This window comes from Camellia sinensis, chromosome 5, assembly GCF_055761805.1.
Source record: "Camellia sinensis isolate YWXY chromosome 5, ASM5576180v1, whole genome shotgun sequence".
Taxonomy (NCBI): domain Eukaryota; kingdom Viridiplantae; phylum Streptophyta; class Magnoliopsida; order Ericales; family Theaceae; genus Camellia; species Camellia sinensis.
The window spans coordinates 126,333,626-126,354,728 of NC_138965.1; the positions used below are offsets into that span (position 1 = coordinate 126,333,626).

At 32.9% G+C, this 21,103-nt stretch overlaps 2 protein-coding genes across 3 annotated transcripts; one reads left to right on the forward strand and one right to left on the reverse strand.

The window, feature by feature from the left end:
* The first annotated feature begins 496 nt into the window (after window positions 1-496).
* LOC114294902 (uncharacterized) lies at window positions 497-5,551 on the forward strand. The gene is made up of 3 exons (XM_028239100.2): window positions 497-1,023; window positions 1,960-2,181; window positions 5,074-5,551. The coding sequence occupies exons 1-3, from the start codon at window positions 780-782 to the stop codon at window positions 5,298-5,300; spliced, it is 693 nt and encodes a 230-aa protein (XP_028094901.2). The 5' UTR covers window positions 497-779; the 3' UTR covers window positions 5,301-5,551.
* Window positions 5,552-7,391: 1,840 nt separating this feature from the next.
* Window positions 7,392-19,453, reverse strand: LOC114294903 (acyl-CoA thioesterase II). Of its 2 annotated transcripts, XR_014330111.1 has the most exons (18): window positions 19,264-19,451; window positions 19,075-19,167; window positions 18,908-18,975; window positions 18,275-18,356; window positions 17,589-17,635; window positions 17,321-17,446; window positions 15,495-15,572; window positions 14,632-14,719; window positions 13,127-13,239; window positions 11,961-12,023; window positions 11,822-11,877; window positions 10,302-10,406; window positions 10,112-10,168; window positions 9,771-9,864; window positions 9,376-9,477; window positions 8,544-8,592; window positions 8,352-8,420; window positions 7,392-7,716 (listed from the first exon to the last, which is right to left on the reverse strand). XR_014330111.1 is itself a non-coding variant. In XM_028239101.2 (17 exons), the coding sequence occupies exons 1-17, from the start codon at window positions 19,277-19,279 to the stop codon at window positions 7,639-7,641; spliced, it is 1,290 nt and encodes a 429-aa protein (XP_028094902.2). In that variant the 5' UTR covers window positions 19,280-19,453; the 3' UTR covers window positions 7,392-7,638. The 2 variants fall into 2 exon arrangements, 1 of the variants encoding a protein (XP_028094902.2); XM_028239101.2 differs by lacking the exon at window positions 9,771-9,864 and having other exon boundaries at window positions 19,264-19,453.
* Between the last annotated feature and the right edge of the window lie 1,650 nt (window positions 19,454-21,103).

Genomic DNA, 21,103 nt, shown 5'->3' on the forward strand with positions numbered 1-21,103 from the left:
GTATCTAAAAAATAAAAAATTTGTGAAAAAATATTTTAAAAAATTAATAAATACATAAAAATACAAAAAATATATTGAATTCTTGTATTTTTTTGTATTTTTGGTATTTAGTGAATTTTTAAAAAAAAAAATTTACAATTTTTTTACTTTTTAGGTGTATTTATGTTAGGTGTGTCTAAAAAGTAAAAAAAAAATGCTTAAAATATTAAAAAAATTCAATAAAAACAAAAAAATACGGAAAATAAGAAAGTAGAATTTTCTGAAAAGTGTTTTGAAAAACTGAAAACCAAGCAAGGTGAATTATTTTTGGTGTCCAACAATCACTTTCCGTCACCATTTTTAACCGTTAACAATTACATATTACATGCCATTCCTTTTATTTATTTTCAAAATAAAATTTTAAAATACATGTGTACTAAATAAATTTTTTATTTTCATTTTTATAAAAAATAAATACGAACATATTCAATATTTTTTATACACTGAAAAACAATAAATTACTACAAACCTTGTCAAGGGGCACCTTATTTTTTGGTTTAAAAATTGATTTCCAAAACACGAATTTTGTGTGTACTGAGATGAAATCGTGCGTGGCAATAGAAGACCTCTCGTCCTCACTTCGAATTGTTTTCAAAATTTGAAACCCTAACCCCCTTCTCTCTCTCTCTCTCTCTCTCTTTCTCTCTCTACACCTGATCTCAACATACCCACAAACACATTCTCTCTCCACCTGATCTTCACATACCCACAAACACATTCACAGATTCAAGGCCCAAAAAATGCTGAACCAAATCCAAACCCTAAGCTCCGAAGTGGGTCACAACAACGAGAACGAGAACGAGATCGAAGAAGAAGAAGTTGAGAAGTTAGAGGCAGAAGTGAAAGGAATGGGTGAGAAGATAGTGGAGTACAGGAATTCAGTACCTGATCAGCTCAAGAACGCTCTCGCTTCCACTCTTGTTGCTCAGAGACCCCTCCTTCCTACACATCTCCATCACGAATCTTTGCCCCAACAATCCTCTGGTAAACCCACCCATTCTACATTTTCAAATCTCTTTCTTTATAGATTATTCTAACTGGTCTTAATTTGGGTTTTTTTTTTTTTTTTTCATCTGATTGGAGTACAAATTTGGTTAAAAGCTTGATATAATATGGAACACTCCAACCCTTTACACTCTCTTTTTTCATTAAAATATGTTTGAAAAAAAAAATCAAAATTTACCCTAAGAAAATGGTTTAGCCATTTTTTGATGAAAGAAAACTCTCTCCAATCTGTACTTTGTTTTAAAAAAACAAAAAAATTCATTGAATTTGATTGAGTGGATGTTGAAAATTTGGTGAAAGATTTGGTTTATCTTGATTTGGTGAAAGAATTGGGTCTCCCTTGAATTGATGCAAATTTGATGAAATAAACAATTTTAGCCATTTTTTTCATCAAATTTGAATTTGATGAAAAAATTGATGAGGGATTGGATATGCTCTTGCTATTTTTAAAATTTTATCAAATTTGAGTAAAAATATGACTCTTGGAAATTTGGTGAATGTTTAGGTTCTCTCTATCCCGATTTGATTCTATTTTGATGAAATGGTCATTTTTTCATCAAATTTGAATTTGATGGTCGATTGGAGATGCTCTAATGGGTCTTGATTCTAATATATCTTTTTTTTGTCTGAATTTTTTAAATGTATATAAAAATTTGGTAATGCTAGGCCTTGGTTATGGTTCAAATAATGCCAAAAAAAAGTTAGAAGTTGAATACAATTTCACATATTTTGATACAGTTTTATATATTTCTACGTGCTTCTCATATATTTCACTATTTTTTATTATTATTATTTTATTTTTTTTAATAATGCATATACAAAGGGTATTTTGTATTTTACCTAGAAATTTACTATAAAGCTGAACAAACTTCATAAATTAGCAAATTAACACATTGTGTAACTGAAAAATGACAGCACAAGAGCAAGCCTTACCATGTTCAACACTTCCTACCAATCTTGGAGTTGATGTGGGTACACCATCTGCTGTGTCGCCCGCTGAGCCTCTAAAAAGAAGAAGCGGAAGGTTGCAAGCATTGGCATCGTCCCCCACTTCATCTAATCCTCTGACTACAACCTCAACCCAGAAGCGGGGTAGAGGACGAGGGAACAAGCGAAAGCAACAATTAGCTTCTCTTGGTAAGTATTGTTGTATAGTGATATTACCTTTTGTATGAAATTAAGATTAATCATCACGAATCTGTGACTTGCATATGATTTCAGTTAGTTTAGGAAACAGTTTAGCAGAAATGTTTTATATAGTAAATTCTCTGTCAATTCCACTTTTTTAATCTTATTTCTGGTTGGTCCTTATTTATCATAATAATTTTTTTTTTTTTAAATCTGGCGGGCTAATGGGTGGGTTGTTTAGGCCGCCTCTCATGGGCTAACAGTTGGGTTATAAAAGTTTAAGCATGCCAAAAGCATTGATGAGCTCTCTAAAAACGCATCTCTCGCTGAGGGAAACAAGGGCGGATTGAAGGAAAATTTATAGAAGTATCCTTGAGCTTAAGAATTTCCCTAAAAAAGAACGGAAATTCTATGATACACCCCCCTTTTGGGGTGTGTACTATATGCCCTAGTTACAATGTTTGTGGTTCTTAGTTATATGTCTTATTGTGGTGTTGGTTATGACTTAGTTATATACATTATGGTGTTAGTTATAACTTATAACTCATTATTATGTTAGTTAGGATATTATTTTGGTTATAATCTAAAATGTTTTTGGTTATGCCTTATGTGATGTTTAACTATGACTGAAAAAGATTTGACATTTGTGGTACTCAACCCCACAAATGTCATAACTTACATAGCATTACCCAAAAAAGAAATATCATGCTAATTTACTAAGTGAGGTGGCTATGTAGAAAGGTTTTTGAGAATGAAGCACGCACACAATATCCTAATTCGAGTTTTATTTGGATAAATAATCTTGATGTAGGTGTGGACATGGTCCATGCATGCTTTTTTTAACTTAGCTGCAAAGCCTGCATTGCATCATGGCTTGTCGTGCACAAGCCAATCTAGCTTGGATCATTAAGAGTCCTCTTATACAAAGTTTCCATTTTGTACATAGCTATGTAGTCAATGTTTGAGTAATGTGCCCATTCTAAACACTAATAATATTATACACTTTACCCAAGGCTTGTTGCTTTAAAATGTGCCATTACTAGTAAGGGATGTAAGCTCTGACATTCATAGCTAGTAACTTTCTCTAACCATGCGCGATGTGGGATCCTTTTCTAAGTGTTGGTATTGTAGTTTGGTTATCCTTTTCTAAATTGGATTCAAGAAAGAAGATGCCACTATAAAGCTTAGAATGAATGGAAGGTTTAAAAAATATGATGTTTGCCTAAATTTAGGACAATTTGCATCAACATTGTGTCAAAAGAATAGTAGTAGTGTTTTTAAAAGGGATTTTTAACCATAGTACCATTACTATATTTGTAACTTATACAATGTTAGGTTCCATTAATATTCTAGTAACCTATTAAGGCCTCATTTGGAAAGTGGTTATTTTTTAGACTTTTTGGCTATTTGACTATTTTAGTAGGTTATTTTAGTTTTTATGTTTGAAAGATGATTGAATTTTTTGTTTGATTGTTGTATTAGAAAATGTGTTTGAAATGATGTTGGGATGAGAAATAACCAAATTACCCCTAAAAAGTTGTTGCTTACGTGCTGATGTGATGTGTTGGGATAGGAAATGACCAAATTGCTCCTGTGTGTTGGAATGCTGAGTTGGTGTGTTAGTCAAAAATTAAAAGGGTAAAATTGTAATTTCACCCTCTGTCCTGCACAGCCATGACCCATGTGCCAAACCTCAGCTACAGTAAAGCTTTTTGGCTATTTGTTTGAATGAGGTTAAAATAGCCTCATATGTCACTTCCCAAACACCACCTAAGTATGATCGCATACAAAATGACCAAAAAAGCCATTTATCTTATGGCACTGATAATGTTATCGAAACTGTAAGTACGTTGTTCGAAATCTTCGGAGAATAGAATCCTCATAATCACGATCGTATTCTGTCTTTGCCTGTCAACAAACTTTGCTCTTATTGCTCTTTTATTTCAAAAAAAAAAAAAGAAGTGATCTTTAAGTATTCTATTCCATGTTATATTCTAATGTGGATAGTCAGAATCTTTCATTTAATTGGCCTACCTAGATGTGTTATCTCTGTACATTGAAAATTGATGAACTTGATATTTTTGTCATTTGTTTTCGGGCTTTTTAACAGTTTTTTTTTTTTTATTTGAACAGAAAGTTACACATGTATATAATAGTGTGAATTATTGTAATTGTGAATTTGTGGTAAATGCGAAATTCACACATTCAATGAATAAACAGTTGAAAACTCAACCAAACATATCCAACTAGTAGTTTTCGGAAATGGTCTTTGCATTGTAGCATCGAGTACAAGATTTTGGTTATTCTTGCTATTCTTATAAGGCTGTGTTTGGATTATAAATTTGGATAGAGATTTGGAAAAGGAAAGAGAAAAAGTAGGTGAATGTGAATGAAATATAGTTATATTTCACCTACTTTTTCTTTTTCCAAATTTTTATCCAAATCCATGATCCAAACACAACGCCTAAAGCAGTTTTTTTACAATAGTAGTGGCTGCACTCTGCTATCTGCGATGAAAGTTGATTTATGAGTTTGAGGTGGTGATGGTGATGGTGGTTGCATAAAAAAAAATAAGCAAAAGATCCCTTCTTAGAAACCATAAAACTAACTAGTTTTTTTTCTTTTCTTAATTTGTTTTTCAGATACACTGTCATATACAAGATTTTGGATATTCTTGCTTCTATTTTAAAGCAAGGGGAAAAAAATCCAAAGATGCAAAATAATGATGTCTTTTGTTTTGTCCATTTTGTTGTTTCAAGTGGAATAAACTTAATCTAACTGTTCTAACATATGGATTCATGGTAATTTCTTTCAAGACTTTAGATAGCTTGGTTACATTGTTTTGAGTATGTTACATCACTCACATGTGTAAGGGATTGACCATTTTTGTATATCATAAAGATGCAGGAGAACCGATTGAATCAGATAAGGGGCACCAACTATCAGAAGAACAAGATCGAGAGACTGCTGAGAAAACACAATTGCTTAAACAAAAGATTTCTAGCAATGTATCGGCTTTGCCTCTTCTTTTGAAAAGAATGAAAGAATGTATTTCCAAAATCGACAATCTACAATCGAGTAATGAATTCATCATCCATCCTGCTTTTAAAAGGAAAAGAACTAGCTGACACTTTCGCTTGAATTTTGTTGTGCTATTATTTTGACACAAAGAAGGGTCTTTTTATTTATTTATTTGTTGAGTTTTACAGTCTCTAGGGTTTGCCATAGTGGATCTGAGCCGAGCATCTTCACCGTGTTGTAATTACTTGAAAACGATTTGTTTAGATGTGTAACATAATTTCTTGTTGATAGTATTTCTGATGGCATGTTGTTATGTTATATGCATTGTGTGATGAAATGTAAATGCCTTTGCTTTTGAGATTGTTTTCGTTGGGCTAATTTTCTTATTTGCTTCTTGCTTCGGTCTGTTTCATTAGTAGGATTACGATTAAATTAGATTAACAATTTATGCTAAAATTAGTTATTTAGTTGGATTAGTGGAATAAATAATCACTTCTTATTCAAGTTTATTTTGTATTATTAATTGTAGGATTAAAAAAATACCAATTTATTTATTTATTTATTTATGCTGTGTTTGGTTGGGAGATTTGAGAAGGGATTTGAAATTGAAAATGAAAATGAAAAAGGTAGGTGAAATGTGAATAAAATATATTTATATTTCACTTAGTTTCATACACATTTTTCCTTTCTCTTTTCAAATCTCCCAACCAAACACAGCGTTATAGAATATTTATCAGAATCTAATTTGGATCATAAAAATTGTAACCAAGCGCAGAAATTGTTCACTTACGTTTTCAGTTTTCTGTTTATATTTACAAAAATTTTAAAAACTCAAATAAAAACTTGTTTGGTAAAGTTTTTGATTTATAAATCGGTGGTCTCAGTTTATAAATTTGGCCAAAAAATGAAAGCACAAAAAATGTGTTTCCGTTTTGAGTTTTGAGTTTATTTTTTTTTATCACTCAACACTAGCCACCACTCGCTACCATTTTCCACCACCGTCTTCCGCCACCACCGTCTTCCGCCACCACCACCCACTACCCACTCCCCACCACCACCACCTACCACCACCACTCACCACCCACCTATCACCACTAGCCATCACCCGCCACCACCCACCTGCCACCCACTCGCCGCAACCACCCACCCCTCGCCGCCGCCGCCGCCACCACCACCACCACCACCATCACCCACCCGCCACCCACTTGCCACCACCACCCACCACTCACTTGCTACCACCTACCACCCGCCACCGTCACCCACCCACCCACCACCGCCACCACCCACCACCACCCGCCACTCGCCATCCGTCACCCACTTGCCACCACCACCTACCAATTCAGTTTTTAAGAAATATTAATAGATTGTTTTCAAAAATTATTTTTCGCACAAATGTTGAATGATAGTTGTTTTTAAACTTTCCATTGTTTTGTTTTATGAAAACAGGAGGAAAAATAAATAAATAAACAAAACATAACAAAAAATTGAAAATGAAAACAAATGCATAATATGACAAGATTGTCTTTTTTATTTCACAATCATGTTTGTGTTCAACAATTTAAGTTCACAAGTCTCCGTCAATTGCTCAAAACTCAAAAGTTTGAACTTCAGTTTTGGTGGGTTTGAACTTCTTTCAACTCTTGGGACAAGGGTGCATATATATATATATATATATATGTAATTTTCATACGAAAAAAAAAAAATAGATCTTAAATTTGTGAAATAAAAAGGAAAGAAAAATGAGAAATGGAAAAAACTAAATTAATAATTCATTCACTTTTTTTTTTTTTCTTCTCTTACAAATGTAAGTGTAATTTTTTTTTTTTAAAACAGAAGAAAAAACTATCTCCCGATTGATGCACAAACCACTTTTCTGCCGGCGTTTTGGACAAAGCACAAGCAACATGATTGTCTGAATCTTGAAATTTCAAAAACAAGGAAAATGAAAATAAATTTTAACTTCTTTCACTTTATTTGGATCTTGAATTTGTCAAAAAGACGAGAAAAAAAATAGTAATTCCATTTCTCTCTTCCCCTTCTGTTTTCAATTTTTTTGGTTTCACAAATTCAAAATCCAAACACAACCTAAGCAAATAACTGACAAAAAAACCCAAATAAACTCTGCTGGACCCCCTGTAAAAGAGTTCTCAAATCTAATTATTCAAAGAAAGGTGTTCCTTTTAACTCTCACAATCAAATAAAGTAAACTAATCGACCAATTATTACCTTAAACAATGTGACAGTAATCACAATTAGGTCAACTGTGTTTTTGCAACTTAAAATTCAGCACAAATGTCATGGCATCTAAACTCTACTTATTTGAATGATTAGATTTGCAAATACAAACTGCTATAATTTATTGAGCATAATAATGAGTAAAAATGAAGAACCAGGGTAGAAAAAGGTTTGCCCCAATAGTATGATAATCATCGCCGTATATAAGCATTAAAGCTTTGATGGGAGAGCAGAATTGGGCGGTTTCACCTGCCTTATTAAGCCCTCTTGAATCAATGATGCAACAAGCTGGACATTAACAAGCATAAAACAAGCTCAGAGTCACATGGATGAAGAAAGTGCAAAAACGAACATGTAGTAAGGAGTTATTTTATAATGTAGTCAGTTTTCTATTATCTGTATACATAAAACAGGAAACTAATTTTTCTTTTTCTTTTTCTTTTTCTTTTTTGTAAAAATTAAAAAAAAAAATGTTTGGGGTACACAATAACTCTGAAAACAAACATAAAGAAACATGTTTAGTGAGCATTTGGAGGTGGTGGACAGTGGTGGAGGGTGGGTGGATGTATGTGGTGGCCAACGGTGGGGGTGGCCGGAGTGTCACTAAAGGTCACAGGTGGTGACCGTCTGATCTTTGGAGCACAACAAAGAGTCATTGGAGGGTGGCTGGAACTTTCCAGAGTGTCGCTGGCCAATAGCCGCTGCCAGCGGGTGCCCGGGGGGGGGGGGAGGTAAAAACATATTTTTTTCATTTCCAAAAAATTTAAAAAAATTTAGAATCAATTCTATTTTTTTGAAAACAAGATTCCATTTTCAGTTTCTAAAAAAAATTGAAAACGAAAACAAAAAATAAACAGAAATTGGAAACTTTACCAAACAAGGTGCTAATGTATCGGTATCTTGTGAAGTTGTGATCTACTTACCTCTCCTTTCCGGTTAAACATTTGGCCAGAACAAAAGCCACGTGCATTATACGCAGCAGGACTTGTAATCTGTAAACGAGCGTGATTAATACTAGACAAAAAAATTCACAAACCCATGAACCTGGAAGAAAAATAAATAAATATACACTTGATGCACTAGGACAATAAAATAGAATGCTTTTCGGTACCAACCACAAACAACACCCAGTCATCGGCTCTAAGTGGCCTGTGAAACCACATCCTGTAAAAGTAAAATGAAAAAAACTAGAAGTTGTTAATGAGGTGGGTCAATTCCATAATTGTCAACTTCTATTTTTTAAATTTTCACCTTTGTCATAGGGAAATACAAGCGCATTCAAGTTGAATTCAGGCAAAACATTTTTATTGAACGTGACCATACAATCAAGGAAGCAAATACCCGACATAAATCGTTCATTTAAAAGTTTACAAAAAGGAATTTTCTTGCCATAGATTTCGTGGTCGGAATTGTGCCTTCTGATTATATATCCAAATCACAGTAAACATGTCAAAGAGATTGTTGATCTTTATACATGATTATTAAAATCAGTGAGAGGTGAAGAAGTGCACGCGCGCGCACACAAAAAAAAAGAAAAAGAAAAAGAAATCAAAGAAAGAAATAAAGAAACAAAAGAAAAAGGAAAAAAAGCCTTCTACAAACTTCCAAACAGTTAGATGGATTTATTTGAAATTAATTGCCGACTGTGGAACCCTAATTATACCAATTCACTACAAGCAATTCCAATATAGTGGTTTTCGTAAGCCAATTTATAAGCAGAGATCAAAGTTTCAACACTCGGGATCTTGAACTAAGATGCTAAAAAAGGGTATCCTGAGCAATTATAATAATTGGGGGTTAACAATTAATCACTTGATATGATACAACCAGGTGGGTAGTCGTAAGATATTTTTCCTACTAGCTAAAATGCTTTTCACAGGAAGTAAATATGTGTGTTAAATTGTAATAGTAGAATTAATGACAGAGAAAAAGGACATGTATACTTACGCATGATCTAGACTGACAGAAGTTGTTTTTAAATTCTTCTTCCGGTGAGGATTCAGACTCACAGAAAGAAATATCAGATCTGAAGTATATGCCGCTACACATCTGCAGTCAATCACGTGATATATAACATAATTATCACATACAAACAAGATAAATGGACTTCTATCTAGATCATCACAGTTTTGAAAATCTTTCTGGATCTACCATTTCTACCCTTGTAACCTTAATTTTCCCAGACCTAAGTTTTGCTAAACACCTGTTGATTTGGCAGATATAATGATAGTTTAAAGCTAATGCTTGAAGGCCTATAATATAATCCATGAAAATGTCTCTAGAACTCCTCTACGAGAAATTCATATTGACTAATATTTGCACAAAAGTTCAAAAAGACTTACTTTAAATCCAAAATTTTTGGAGTCAAGGTAACATTGAGCTTGATTCAACAACCACTTGACATACTATGTGTCCTCAGCCATGAGGATGTGTATCCTTAAGATAATTCACACAATATAGTAAGAATAAATAAAATGCTCAACATAAGGAAGAACCATCACTTCCTGGAAGGCCATTCTAAAGAGATCGTTCTATGAAGGTGTATATATATCACAGAAACCATAGTTTGAAAGTTAAAATTAAAACACAAGCTGCTATCATGATTCACTAATGTTCATTCTGCTCAACTTCTTCCATGAAAATGTAGCTCATGAGGACTAACTACTAGAAAGAAGTTTCATACCTATGCAAAGCCTGGTCATCTGAAAGTTTTCCTTTAGCTCTAAACCAATACCTCAAACTGCAACAAAAATAATTGTGTTCCAATGATGTGCAAATGTGTGAACATATACATGTACACCTAAAAATAGCCTATATATCCAAGACGGTAGAAAAAAAGAAGTCGAAAAATGATACAAAGAACCAGGGCAAACCTTGGAGGAGATTTAGTTTGATTGGTAGCAGTACTGGGCTCACAAAATCTTATCTCTATGGGCCATGGTACAAACTTTGCAGTGGCAACCTTGTTCCGGTACGTTCTGTTACAAACCGATTGTCAGGTTTCACTGAACTCAAGGAAAAACAACGAAGGGTATTTGTTATCTCAAAATACTGACATAGACACCACGTTTACTCAGGATAATCTTTTTTACATATCAAATTATTTGACTACACAACACAACTATAGCAAATCACATAACAAGAGGGAGGAAAAACAAAAAAATCAACAAAGAAAATAAATTTTATTCAAGATGGAGAAAGGACAAATGAAAGCTGCCAACACACACAAGCACTATCTTGTAGATAGGTTACCAATACAAAAAAATTCTTCTTCCTCTGTTTTTTTTTTTTTTTTTTTTTTTTTTCAGCTTTGTCTCATCGATGGAGAAGAGAATACAAAACCATTCTTCTACAACTCTAGGGGTTCAGTGGAAACTAAGGTAGGTTCCCAGAAGAAACCAATTCAATAATATTATTCCCCAATAGAGCCAACAACACTAAGCATAATTTTAAGTTCATAGAAGTTTTAAAAAAAGGAGTTCTTCAAAACTGTAGCATGCCCCAAGAGGCATCTTCATTTTGACCCACTTTCCTATGGAAAAGGCTCATAAACTTATGTAGCTATAGGTGCAGTTTTGAAGGTACTATTCAATTTTTCTAATTGTGTTCTAGACTTCCATACTGCAGCCTTCAGAAAACAAGAGATTTATCAGAAGGCATGTATTTTGCTTAATGTAATGTACACAGGAGATGAATTGACATTCTTTTGATAACACTGAGGAGTCTATTCATCAATTGAAAGGCCAGTTTATGAGTTTTCTGTTTAGTTGGGTGACAACAAGAACAGTAAATCCTTCACTAGACAATTTAATGTATTTTTTAGAGAGTTTGGATTCTTTAGTTGATGTATATAGGTCATATGACTCATACGGGCTTTCTGTTGTACCAATTCCATACACATGGGTTGTGCTCCCTTCGGACCTTTAATTGTATCATTCACTTATCCAAGATTTTGAATTTAAAAAAAAACAAACAAACAAACAAACATAAAAAACAAAACAAAGAAAGCTTATCCAAATTAATCCAAATCATATCTAACACAGACAATAGCAGATGTGTCAATGTTGGCATACATATGACGTGTCTGACAAAGGAAACTCATATGAAAGTCAGCTGGAACAAGCAGAGATCAAGTCAGTGTGTCAGATAGTAATGCTCCTATCCAATAGCTAACCTAAGCAGCCATTGTCACTGACTCACATAAACAATGTTATTAGCCTGGACTGGACACACACATACACCCCCAATATATATAAAGATATATATATATTTACAGCAGAATAAAAGAAAGGGAGAGAGATAATCATACAAAAAATTATCTGCCCCTTGGAATTACATAATATTACATATAAAGGAAAAAGTTGTACTATATTTGAAAGAATGAAAATCTTGCCTGGGAAGACGGGGATCAGTGAGACGTCTCTCTCTCACCTCTTCCATTGACAAAAGCTGCAAGAGAATTGCAGGTCAGAAACCATAGCAGCAATGGACTGGAAATTGTTGGTAACTCAAGTTAAGCATATTTCAATTACCGTTTCTGGATCAGGCACAGAGGGCATCACTGGTACCTGGTGATCAAACCCTTCTTCTTCTTTCTGTAAAATCATCTTAACCCAATGTTACAAGCATTTTGAAATTTTCAAAGCATTCATTCTGCACCTATCACTTGTGATTTCCTCCAAGAAACCAAACAGTTAAAAAAAAAATCCACAAATGAGCATCAAGTGGAGAGTTGCATCAACTAACCAACACTAACATATTTTCAAATAAATAATGAAGACTATGAAGATACTTCAGCAATGGTCTTAATGGATAGATGGAAGCCCCAAGAATTAAGGCACAAAAACTATATAGAAAGCATAAGAGAAGGGCATTTTTTTTTTGATAAATAAGCATAAGAGAAGGGCATTCATTATGAGTAAAAAGAAGAAAGTTAACTGGCTCGGTTATGCCTTTGCCCTGTTATCGTCTCCAACCGAGGATTAGACCCTCTTACTTTTGTTTCACTCTGCACACAGCATCCTCTAATGCTGGTGTTTACTACTCTTCAAAATTAAGAATTCTTTGCAAAATTGGCAAGTTCTTATGGAGTTGGGGTTGCCATGCTCTTTGCCACAATCATAAAGCACAGTCCCTGTTGTCCTCTGGTTCTATAGCTTTCTTTAGTTTGTTGTCTGATATGGTTTAGACTTTGGTTTTAATTTTTTTTTTTATTTGTTTTGATGTGCTAAGGTATGCTCCTTGTTAGTTTTGTAATTGTGTTTTCTTTTGATATAAAATTTTAAGTTACGCAAACCTTCAAGCAAAAAGAACTCAACTGGAGAAATAGCACTACCAACCCATCTAGTAAACATTAGAAGCCAGGCACTCTTATGCGGACATACTAGAAGTCATCATAATTAATAAAAACCGGATCAAGAAAGGGGCATCCAAACCAAAAATGTAAGAAACAAGAAGAAAACTACAACAAATTTATTTGCAAGCAGTCTGTAACTTTTAAAAATTCAAATGAAACAAAGCAATAATTCTATTCAAGTACAAGACTTCTAACACATTCCAATCTTAAGTACTTGCAAAAAAGAAAAGAAATAAAAAGATAAGAATACAAGAGTTGCGTGTGATACATATCAAATTCCAAACACAGAATAGTGTTTCTCAAAATGTGGACTACATGCAAACAAGTAAATAACAGCATTACCTGAAATGAAGCAAGCAATGTGAATACAACATTGCCTTTTTGTATTGCATCTACCGTTCGGGTAGCAAAACTTTTTCCATCACGTACACGGTGAACTTCATATATGATTGGCACTGCAAACATAGAATTATTTATATAATTGATAATTCTGCATTTCAAGGTTGTACATGATGAAATATACAATACTGAAATGTCCTTGGTGTTAAATATTTTATATTAAATGTTTAATAACTGAAACTGAATAATATATCTAAATGTTGTGAAGATGCCCCTTTCTTTCTTATAGACGCGAAAGTGTGTAGAGTTGAAGAGTGACAAGCATATACCGTCTCAAGGAAATAACTTACTATGCAAACTTCAAGTATGAAACCATGTAAAGGGCCAAATTTTTTAAAGATCTTTGGTTGTGCAACTTGTGAAGGGTGACTTTGCAGTTTTGTTTTCCGTCAGACCAACAAACACAGCACACATAGATATGCAGTGATGCATAGACTAAGAAGCTTACACAACAACTTTCAAAACATATAAGACACGACACGTGTGTGTGTGTGTGTGTGTGTGGGGGGGGGGGGGGGGGGGGTATTTATTATATGTCATATATAAGAATATAGAATTATTATATGCCATATATATGAATATTCCATTCAAAAAGAATTCAAAAAATGCAACACAATAATTCCCAAAATTGAAAGGAGGAAAGAGAGATTAATAGATGTAAAGCTACATTGTTTTTCTTTTATATTGCATCACAAGTTACTTTCTTTAAACTTGCCATGTGTGTCTAAGCAATGGACACGTGTGTTCTCCAAGTGTTTAAAACATGTCCGGTCTAAAAGTTTAAAAAAAAATAATAATGATAAAGTATTTGGAAGTGTCCGACACGTATCTGACAGACAAGTCACCTTCTTAAAAGTGTTCATGCTACTTAGCATATAGACATAAGTAGGATACCTGAATTTACCAAAGGCCACATACAATATGAACTTTTTTGTTCTTTTCATCAAAAGCATTCACCTCACAATCTAGAGTTCCTGATTTTTCGCACACGGCATTAGGAAAACTTGCAGGGATTCTAAGATACTTCTATAGTTTCAGAAACAATTAAAATTGTTAAAACAGAGATACTTGCTATGATGCGTTTAAGGCAATACTTGGATTGAAGAGACTTTATGGATTTGACAAGGGCATAATGGAATCAAGAAATCAAGAATTGGCTATTCTATCTCCTTGTAAACAATACTTGTTATGTGTTACAAATTAGATCGTCCATTATAAAAATAAAAATAAAAATAAAAAATTAGTCAACTGATGCCTAGAACAAATGTGATATTTGTTCTTGGGCATAATGCTTTTATCCCAATCAATACAAGGTTCCCAATTAATATACTTTTCACTCAAAATTAGGACATGATAATCCACATACATCATCAGAATAAATAAAAAACACAGCAACTGCAAAGGTAAGTAGCTGTTCACTCTGGTTACAACACTGAAAATATACTTACGGTCAAGATCCCCAACAAGAAGGAAGTAGCAATGCAGACTATGAACTACCTTAAGACAATCAACAGTTTTCGATGCTGCAGCCAGTGCCTGCATATTATGGACCATTTAATTATGAGTGTGTGAATTTAACCAACTCAGACTGTGTGGAAAATATATTTAAAGCTAATAGCATTATCACAAAGTATGAGTAGGCAAACAAACTATTTTGGAATTACTAAGATTAACAAATGTTAGGTTGTACCTTTTCATTGCCATCTGCTGAATATGTAATTAATGGTGGCTCACGATGAAAGCACAAGAACCAGAATGAAAGAAAATAGTTGAAAGAAAGACATTGGTTACTTGAGAAACTTCAATCCAGTATGAGATATTAGTGCAAAAATAAATTGATATTAATAAATAAAAATCAGTTCCACTATGGTTGTTAGAATATTACGATTCACGATTCGATTCATATGATTTGATAAAATTCACTTTTTTAGAAAAACGATTCACGATTTGAAAATATTGAGTTTAACCGTTTCACTGAAAATAAAGATTATTCTAGAAACAACATCAATAGATATATCAGTGAACCCTACACAGTAAGACTATCAAATTCCCTTACTTGACTAAACAAGAAAATTTTCAGTCATTTTAAGATCATTGTCACATTATCAAAATGAAGCAGAACATATTACAAGGTGCACTAAATGCATTTAGTCGACGTGTATCCTCATGCATCCAAACAAACTCCAGTGACCATTTTCTCAACACATACAAACTTCAATGTATGCCATCACCTTTACAACCATTAAGATAATTTGTTTTAGAAACAAGCAAAGTGGTATACAACTAGAAAAAACATGAAGCTTAATCATACCTGCCCGATAAACTGTCCTCCAAACACCTTCCCAAAACTTGGAGCATCCGGCAAGGTAATCCCCCGGAAAATGTTCACCTTCAAAAAAATACAAATATTTTTGTGTAAACTAACATATTTATTTCCAGGACATGCCATCAAGCAAAAGATCTGAACAGAAATGACTTGTAAAGAGCTGGAAAAGACAAAAGGAAAAATATATTTGTTCTCTTGACAAATAAATTGTCCAATGGAACCAGAAAAGAAGAAAACATCATGTTCATACATCTACAAAGCAAGAAACCCTCAAGTCTCAATATAATCCGCCGGGTGAACATGTCAACAAGATAATAGAAACAAAAGTCTCCCTCATAAGCCAATACTCCAAGAAACTTGCTGAAATAATTTTTGGGAACACAAGAATATCTCATTAACCCCATTTAAGCAAGAGACAAAGAGATGGAGACAGGAAAAAGGGAATATTAACAAAATCAACATCAAGGAGTCCATTATGAGAGATGAAAAAGGGGAAAGGGAACATTAACAAAAACAAAGTCAAGGAGTTCATTTTTTCTTTTTTCTTTTCAGTTCAAATTAGCAGACTCAAGACATGGCCTCATTTAAACTTACGCCACAGGTAAAAATGAGGAAAAGGAATTGATATGAGGAGAATTGATTTATGAAATCATCCAATGATTGCAACTTTTTGAGCCGCATCTGGAATAGAGAACACCTAGTGGTTCATCCACAATACTATTACCCACACTGTCCTGAGCACCTTAGTGGTTCAACCAGCATATTTCACTGTCAATTTCCCAAAAATAAATGGTAAATACAGGATAGGAAGTGAGAGGAAACGACAGATATGATATAGAAATTTGTTAAAATTCCACCAATGTATATTTACTAATTGCTTCCAACTCCTCCCTAGAAATTTGTTAAAATTCCACCAATGTATATTTACTAACCGCTTCCCACTCCTCCCTATCAGCATGAAAAGGAATGGAGAAAAAAAAATGTTTTAGCTTAATTAGATGGCTTAAAAAAGTAAAAAATAAAAAATAAGAGTAAAGAAAAGGAATGGACAGGACAGGACAGGAAGAAAAAGTAAAGCAAAAATACAAGCAAACAATTTTAAAAGCCAAGATTCACTAGTGTAAATGAAATAAGGAGCTCAAAATCATTATGGGAATTTGCTTGGGGTTCACCAAAAAACAAACAAAAAAAATATTCTAAGCACCATCTCTGTCCAAAATGTGGGTAGCTTACTACAATAAGCACATAAATCAAAATTGAGAAAGCATCATGTCCTCCACAGTCCCCCTTGGGCCAACGTGTTAGCAACGTCATTTTAGCTTTAGATAGAACTTGAAATTTGAGTACTAATCAGTTAAAGCCAAGAGTTTCAGCAAGTAAGCATTCTAGGTAATACAATCTCATGATTAACTCAAGACGAAGGAAGGTCCACTACCAGTTCATTGTTTAGCCCTCCCGAAGTATCAAGTAGAGTCTAACTCAATCGCTGGGACAAACTACCAATGAAATATCAAAAGCATGGGCAAGGACAACAAATGCTTTGCGCACAACACACATTAGAAACACAGTGCAGGACACACTGCAAGGATATAGACTAAGAAAATTCCTATATTGATGTGAAGAATATGAGGATAGCTATGGTATGATACTAAAGGCACTCTAAGGATCCATGGATTACCAACATCAAGACAACGCTTTCATGCAACGAAAAAGAAGAAGAAGAAGAACACATTTACTCACTATTGCAGAATTGCTAACAGCAAACTTTAAACATGAAAATATTTGGGAAAAGAAAAATAGTGGGGTCATACATCTAAAGGGTCCAATTGCAATATATTCTCCACAGGTGAACATGTCTCAATTGTTTTATCTGCACTCCAGATTGAGTTTGGTTGTAGAAGATCACAATACTCATGGGGCAGCACTAAACAGGTCAGCTGCGATCAAACACAACACATCATGAACTTGTTAATGGCATCCACATAAAATTAGCTGGACATGTATCTAAAAATATTGGCTCTAGGCAATGGGAACTTATGATCACAAAAGAGATGTAAGTAGAAAGAAAAGTGCAGCTACCTTGGACAATGCAATCACATCAGCATTTGGAGCAGATGTAGCAGTACCTGCAAAATTGCACCTACATTATTCTTCTAAAGTGACAATTGGCATCTACAAGGAAAACCCTTCTCAAAATTTTGTACAACTTCTCAGATATTATCAATTGTATATGTACATCTATTCTATTCTATAAATCACACAACTCATAACATGTTTTGACGCTATGTCACACATTTTCTCATACCCCAATTACCCTTATGCAAATGTCCATGCTCTTTATTTCTTTGGATTATTATTATTGTTATTATTATTAGATGACAGTTACAACTGTCATTTCTACACACTCATCGCGTGTGTAGCCTTCTAGTACGCAATATGTATACATGTATATACAATAAAATTCAGGTAATAGAAATCTGAATCAAAAAGAAGAAGAACAAGTGGCATATTGACCTAGTGATCCAATGTTAATACCAATATGTGAAGTTGTAGAACTACAGCTACAACATATCAGTTACTGTAATCTCAAGTACACCGATAATAATACCAGATGTAGAATTCCCATTTCCCACAGAAAGTAACATTACTTTTAAATTCTTCGATATCAATGGAAATAACTTGAAGCAATTAACGAGAAAGGAAATAGCAAACTGAAAATGGCTATCGAAAACAAAAATGCATCACGATCATAATCAGCCTCTCACCATGACCAAAATAATCATAACGATTCAACTGGAATTCAGGACGATTTTCGTCATCGGCATGGACCGAGTCGCATACTTCAGCCTGTGAATATACATATAAATACATAAATCAATCAAGTAATGATATACATAAACAGAACTTTCTTTAGAAATTCCATATAGAATAATGTGTTTTCTTGTAATCTGGTCATTTTCAATAAAAATACTCACTATAATACTCATAATTTCAAAATTTCCATGAAGGCATCATTCTGAATGTGTTTTATGTTTACAAATTATCTTCCAATTTAACTAATAAACAGCACTTTGGTACATAATTTTCATACAGAATGATGTGTCTTCTTATAATCTATTCATTTTCAACCAAAAACTCATTATTATCCTCATTATTCAAAAATTGCCATCAAGGCATCATTCTAAATGTGTTTTCTATATAAGTTTACAAATTATTTTTCAAATCGAGTAATGATCTACGAACAGAACTTTCATACAGAATGATATCTCTCCTTGTAATCCCTTCATTTTCAATCAAAAACCAATCATTGTCCTCATAATTTCAAAATTGCCACTGATGAATGTGATTTCTGTTTACAAATCATTTTCTAAAATCAAAATTTAAAAGGCAAACTTTACCTCTCCATCCCAAATGAAGTAAACTCCATCCCCAGCCTCGCCTTCACGAACAACATAGTCCCCGCGATCTTCAACACAATTCATTAAAAAAAAAATTAATTAATAAAAAACAAAAAACAAAAGCGATTTCAAACACGATTGAATCCGAGTAAGAGAATTGAAATCACCGTAGTGTTTAACAGTGACGACTTCGGCGATTTTCCGGAGAGACAAGCTCGGGAGTCTCTGTAGAAGAGGAACGCAACCTAAAAACTCGATCACTGCAAATCATCAGAAAAAAGAGAGAGAGAAGTGAGAGATCGCAAGTGAAGAGGTTCATAAGTGCTTGAAATTAGGGTTTTCATTTGCGGTTTTACCTTCGTCTGTGTTCATAATTGGAGTTCTTGGAGGAACCACTCGCAAAGTAAAATGTTAAGAAGGAAAAACTAAACTATACTACTTGTATATATATAGGTGTAAGTCAGATTACATGAAAGTCACATTACATGAGGGCTCAGCTATTTATATCATGAACAATGATTGAGACTACCATGATTGAGACCCCAATTTTTCAATTTTGGGATCATAACTTTCAAAGCTTCCGTTTGGAAAGTAGGTTGGTTTTTTAATTTTTTTGGCTTTTTTATTTGTTTGAGTCTGGGTTCAAAAATTTAATTTGGGAAGGGTTTTTTAAATTTTTAATTTTTTTGATTTTTTTTGTGAGAGAATAGTGTAATGATTATGAGTTAGATGTGATATTTTGTCTATTGTGGCTAAAATAGCCTATTCTGTCTTTTGTGGCTCAAAGAGCCAAAAGAGCCCAAATAAACTTTTCCCAAACGACACCTCACATTAAAAAATAAAATAATATGAATGATTCAAATTAATTTAGAATTATGGGTCTTAAAATTAGAGTCTCAATCATAGAAAAATATTATAAGTCAAATTTTTTACTAAATAAATAATAAAATATTTTATATTGGTGTAAAATTCATAAAAAGTGTGGATCCCATACTTAAGTTAGAGATTTTGTCAATTATTTAATAAAAAATTTGATATTACTAACATTATTTTATTTTTATTTTTTTGTTATATTATAACAGTCTAAGAGCATTTTCAATGATTGTTGATATAATACCATTGCTATTGCTATAATTTGACAATGAATAGTGTTATTTTGTCAAATTATAGCAATAGTGCTCCAATGGTCACTTGTTATTTTGGTAATTCTTAACCAACTTTCCCTCTAAGTTTACAGGTGTTGTTTGAAAATAGGTTTTTTTGTGATTTTATTTTTGTTTATTTTTTTGTCTTTTATGACTTTTTTTTAACTATTTGTAAAAAAAATTTATATATTTATACTATTCTCGACTAGACAAATATAAAAAGTGAAAAAAAAAATTAAATATAATTCAATTTGAAGAATTAAATTTGAAAAATTATTTGGTTTTCTACTGTTTCAATTCTGTTTTTTCAATTGAATTTGGAGTCACAAGTATGTTCATATTTGCTGATGTGACATGTTTGACAATTGTTATTTTATTTGCCAAATTTAATAATAGATATGACATATGTCATCTTTAGCAAATAAAATAACAAGTCATTAGAGACTTACTTTTTATCACTATTACTAAATTATATCTTTGACAAATGTTTTGAGAACTCTATTGGATATGCTCTAACAAGGATTGATGATTCAACAAAAGGTTGGAGTGGTTAGGGAGTAACACTATAACTTTTTTTTAGTTGTCGGAGGAAAGGGTTGGTGATTTTTGTTAAATTGATATGGAACAGATTATTTTAATAATTTTAAAATTTTAATAAAAAAATATCTAAAAAAGAAAATAAAATAATGTGATAATTTATAATGAGTTTTTAATTTGTTGACTAAAATAGAAAGTTACTCAACAAGACCTAGTCTCCGTTTGGAAAGTGGGTTGACTTGTTGGCTTTTTAGACTATTTTAGCTTGGGCTAAAAAATTTGGTTTAGGAAGATTTTTTTGCTTTTTTGACTTTTTTTGTGAGAGAATAGTGTAATGATTTATGTGTTGAATGTGATGTTTTGTTTGTTGTGGCTAAAATAGCCTATTTTCTCTTTTGTGGCTATTTTAGCCACAAACCAACTTGCCAAACAACACCCTAAAACTATAAAGAAATATCATAAGTTCTAAATTATTTTATTACAAAAGATTACAATTTTTTAAATTACAACTTGA

Coding starts and splice junctions, on each gene's coding strand:
- LOC114294902 (XM_028239100.2), top strand. CDS start 780: ATGCTGAACCAAATCCAAACCCTAAGCTCCGAAGTGGGTCACAACAAC. Junction 1,024..1,959: donor TTTGCCCCAACAATCCTCTG/GTAAACCCACCC, acceptor GAAAAATGACAG/CACAAGAGCAAGCCTTACCA. Junction 2,182..5,073: donor GCAACAATTAGCTTCTCTTG/GTAAGTATTGTT, acceptor TATATCATAAAG/ATGCAGGAGAACCGATTGAA.
- LOC114294903 (XM_028239101.2), bottom strand. Junction 18,976..19,074: donor CGTCACTGTTAAACACTACG/GTGATTTCAATT, acceptor ATTGTGTTGAAG/ATCGCGGGGACTATGTTGTT. Junction 13,240..14,631: donor TCTTGTTGGGGATCTTGACC/GTAAGTATATTT, acceptor CTATGTTTGCAG/TGCCAATCATATATGAAGTT.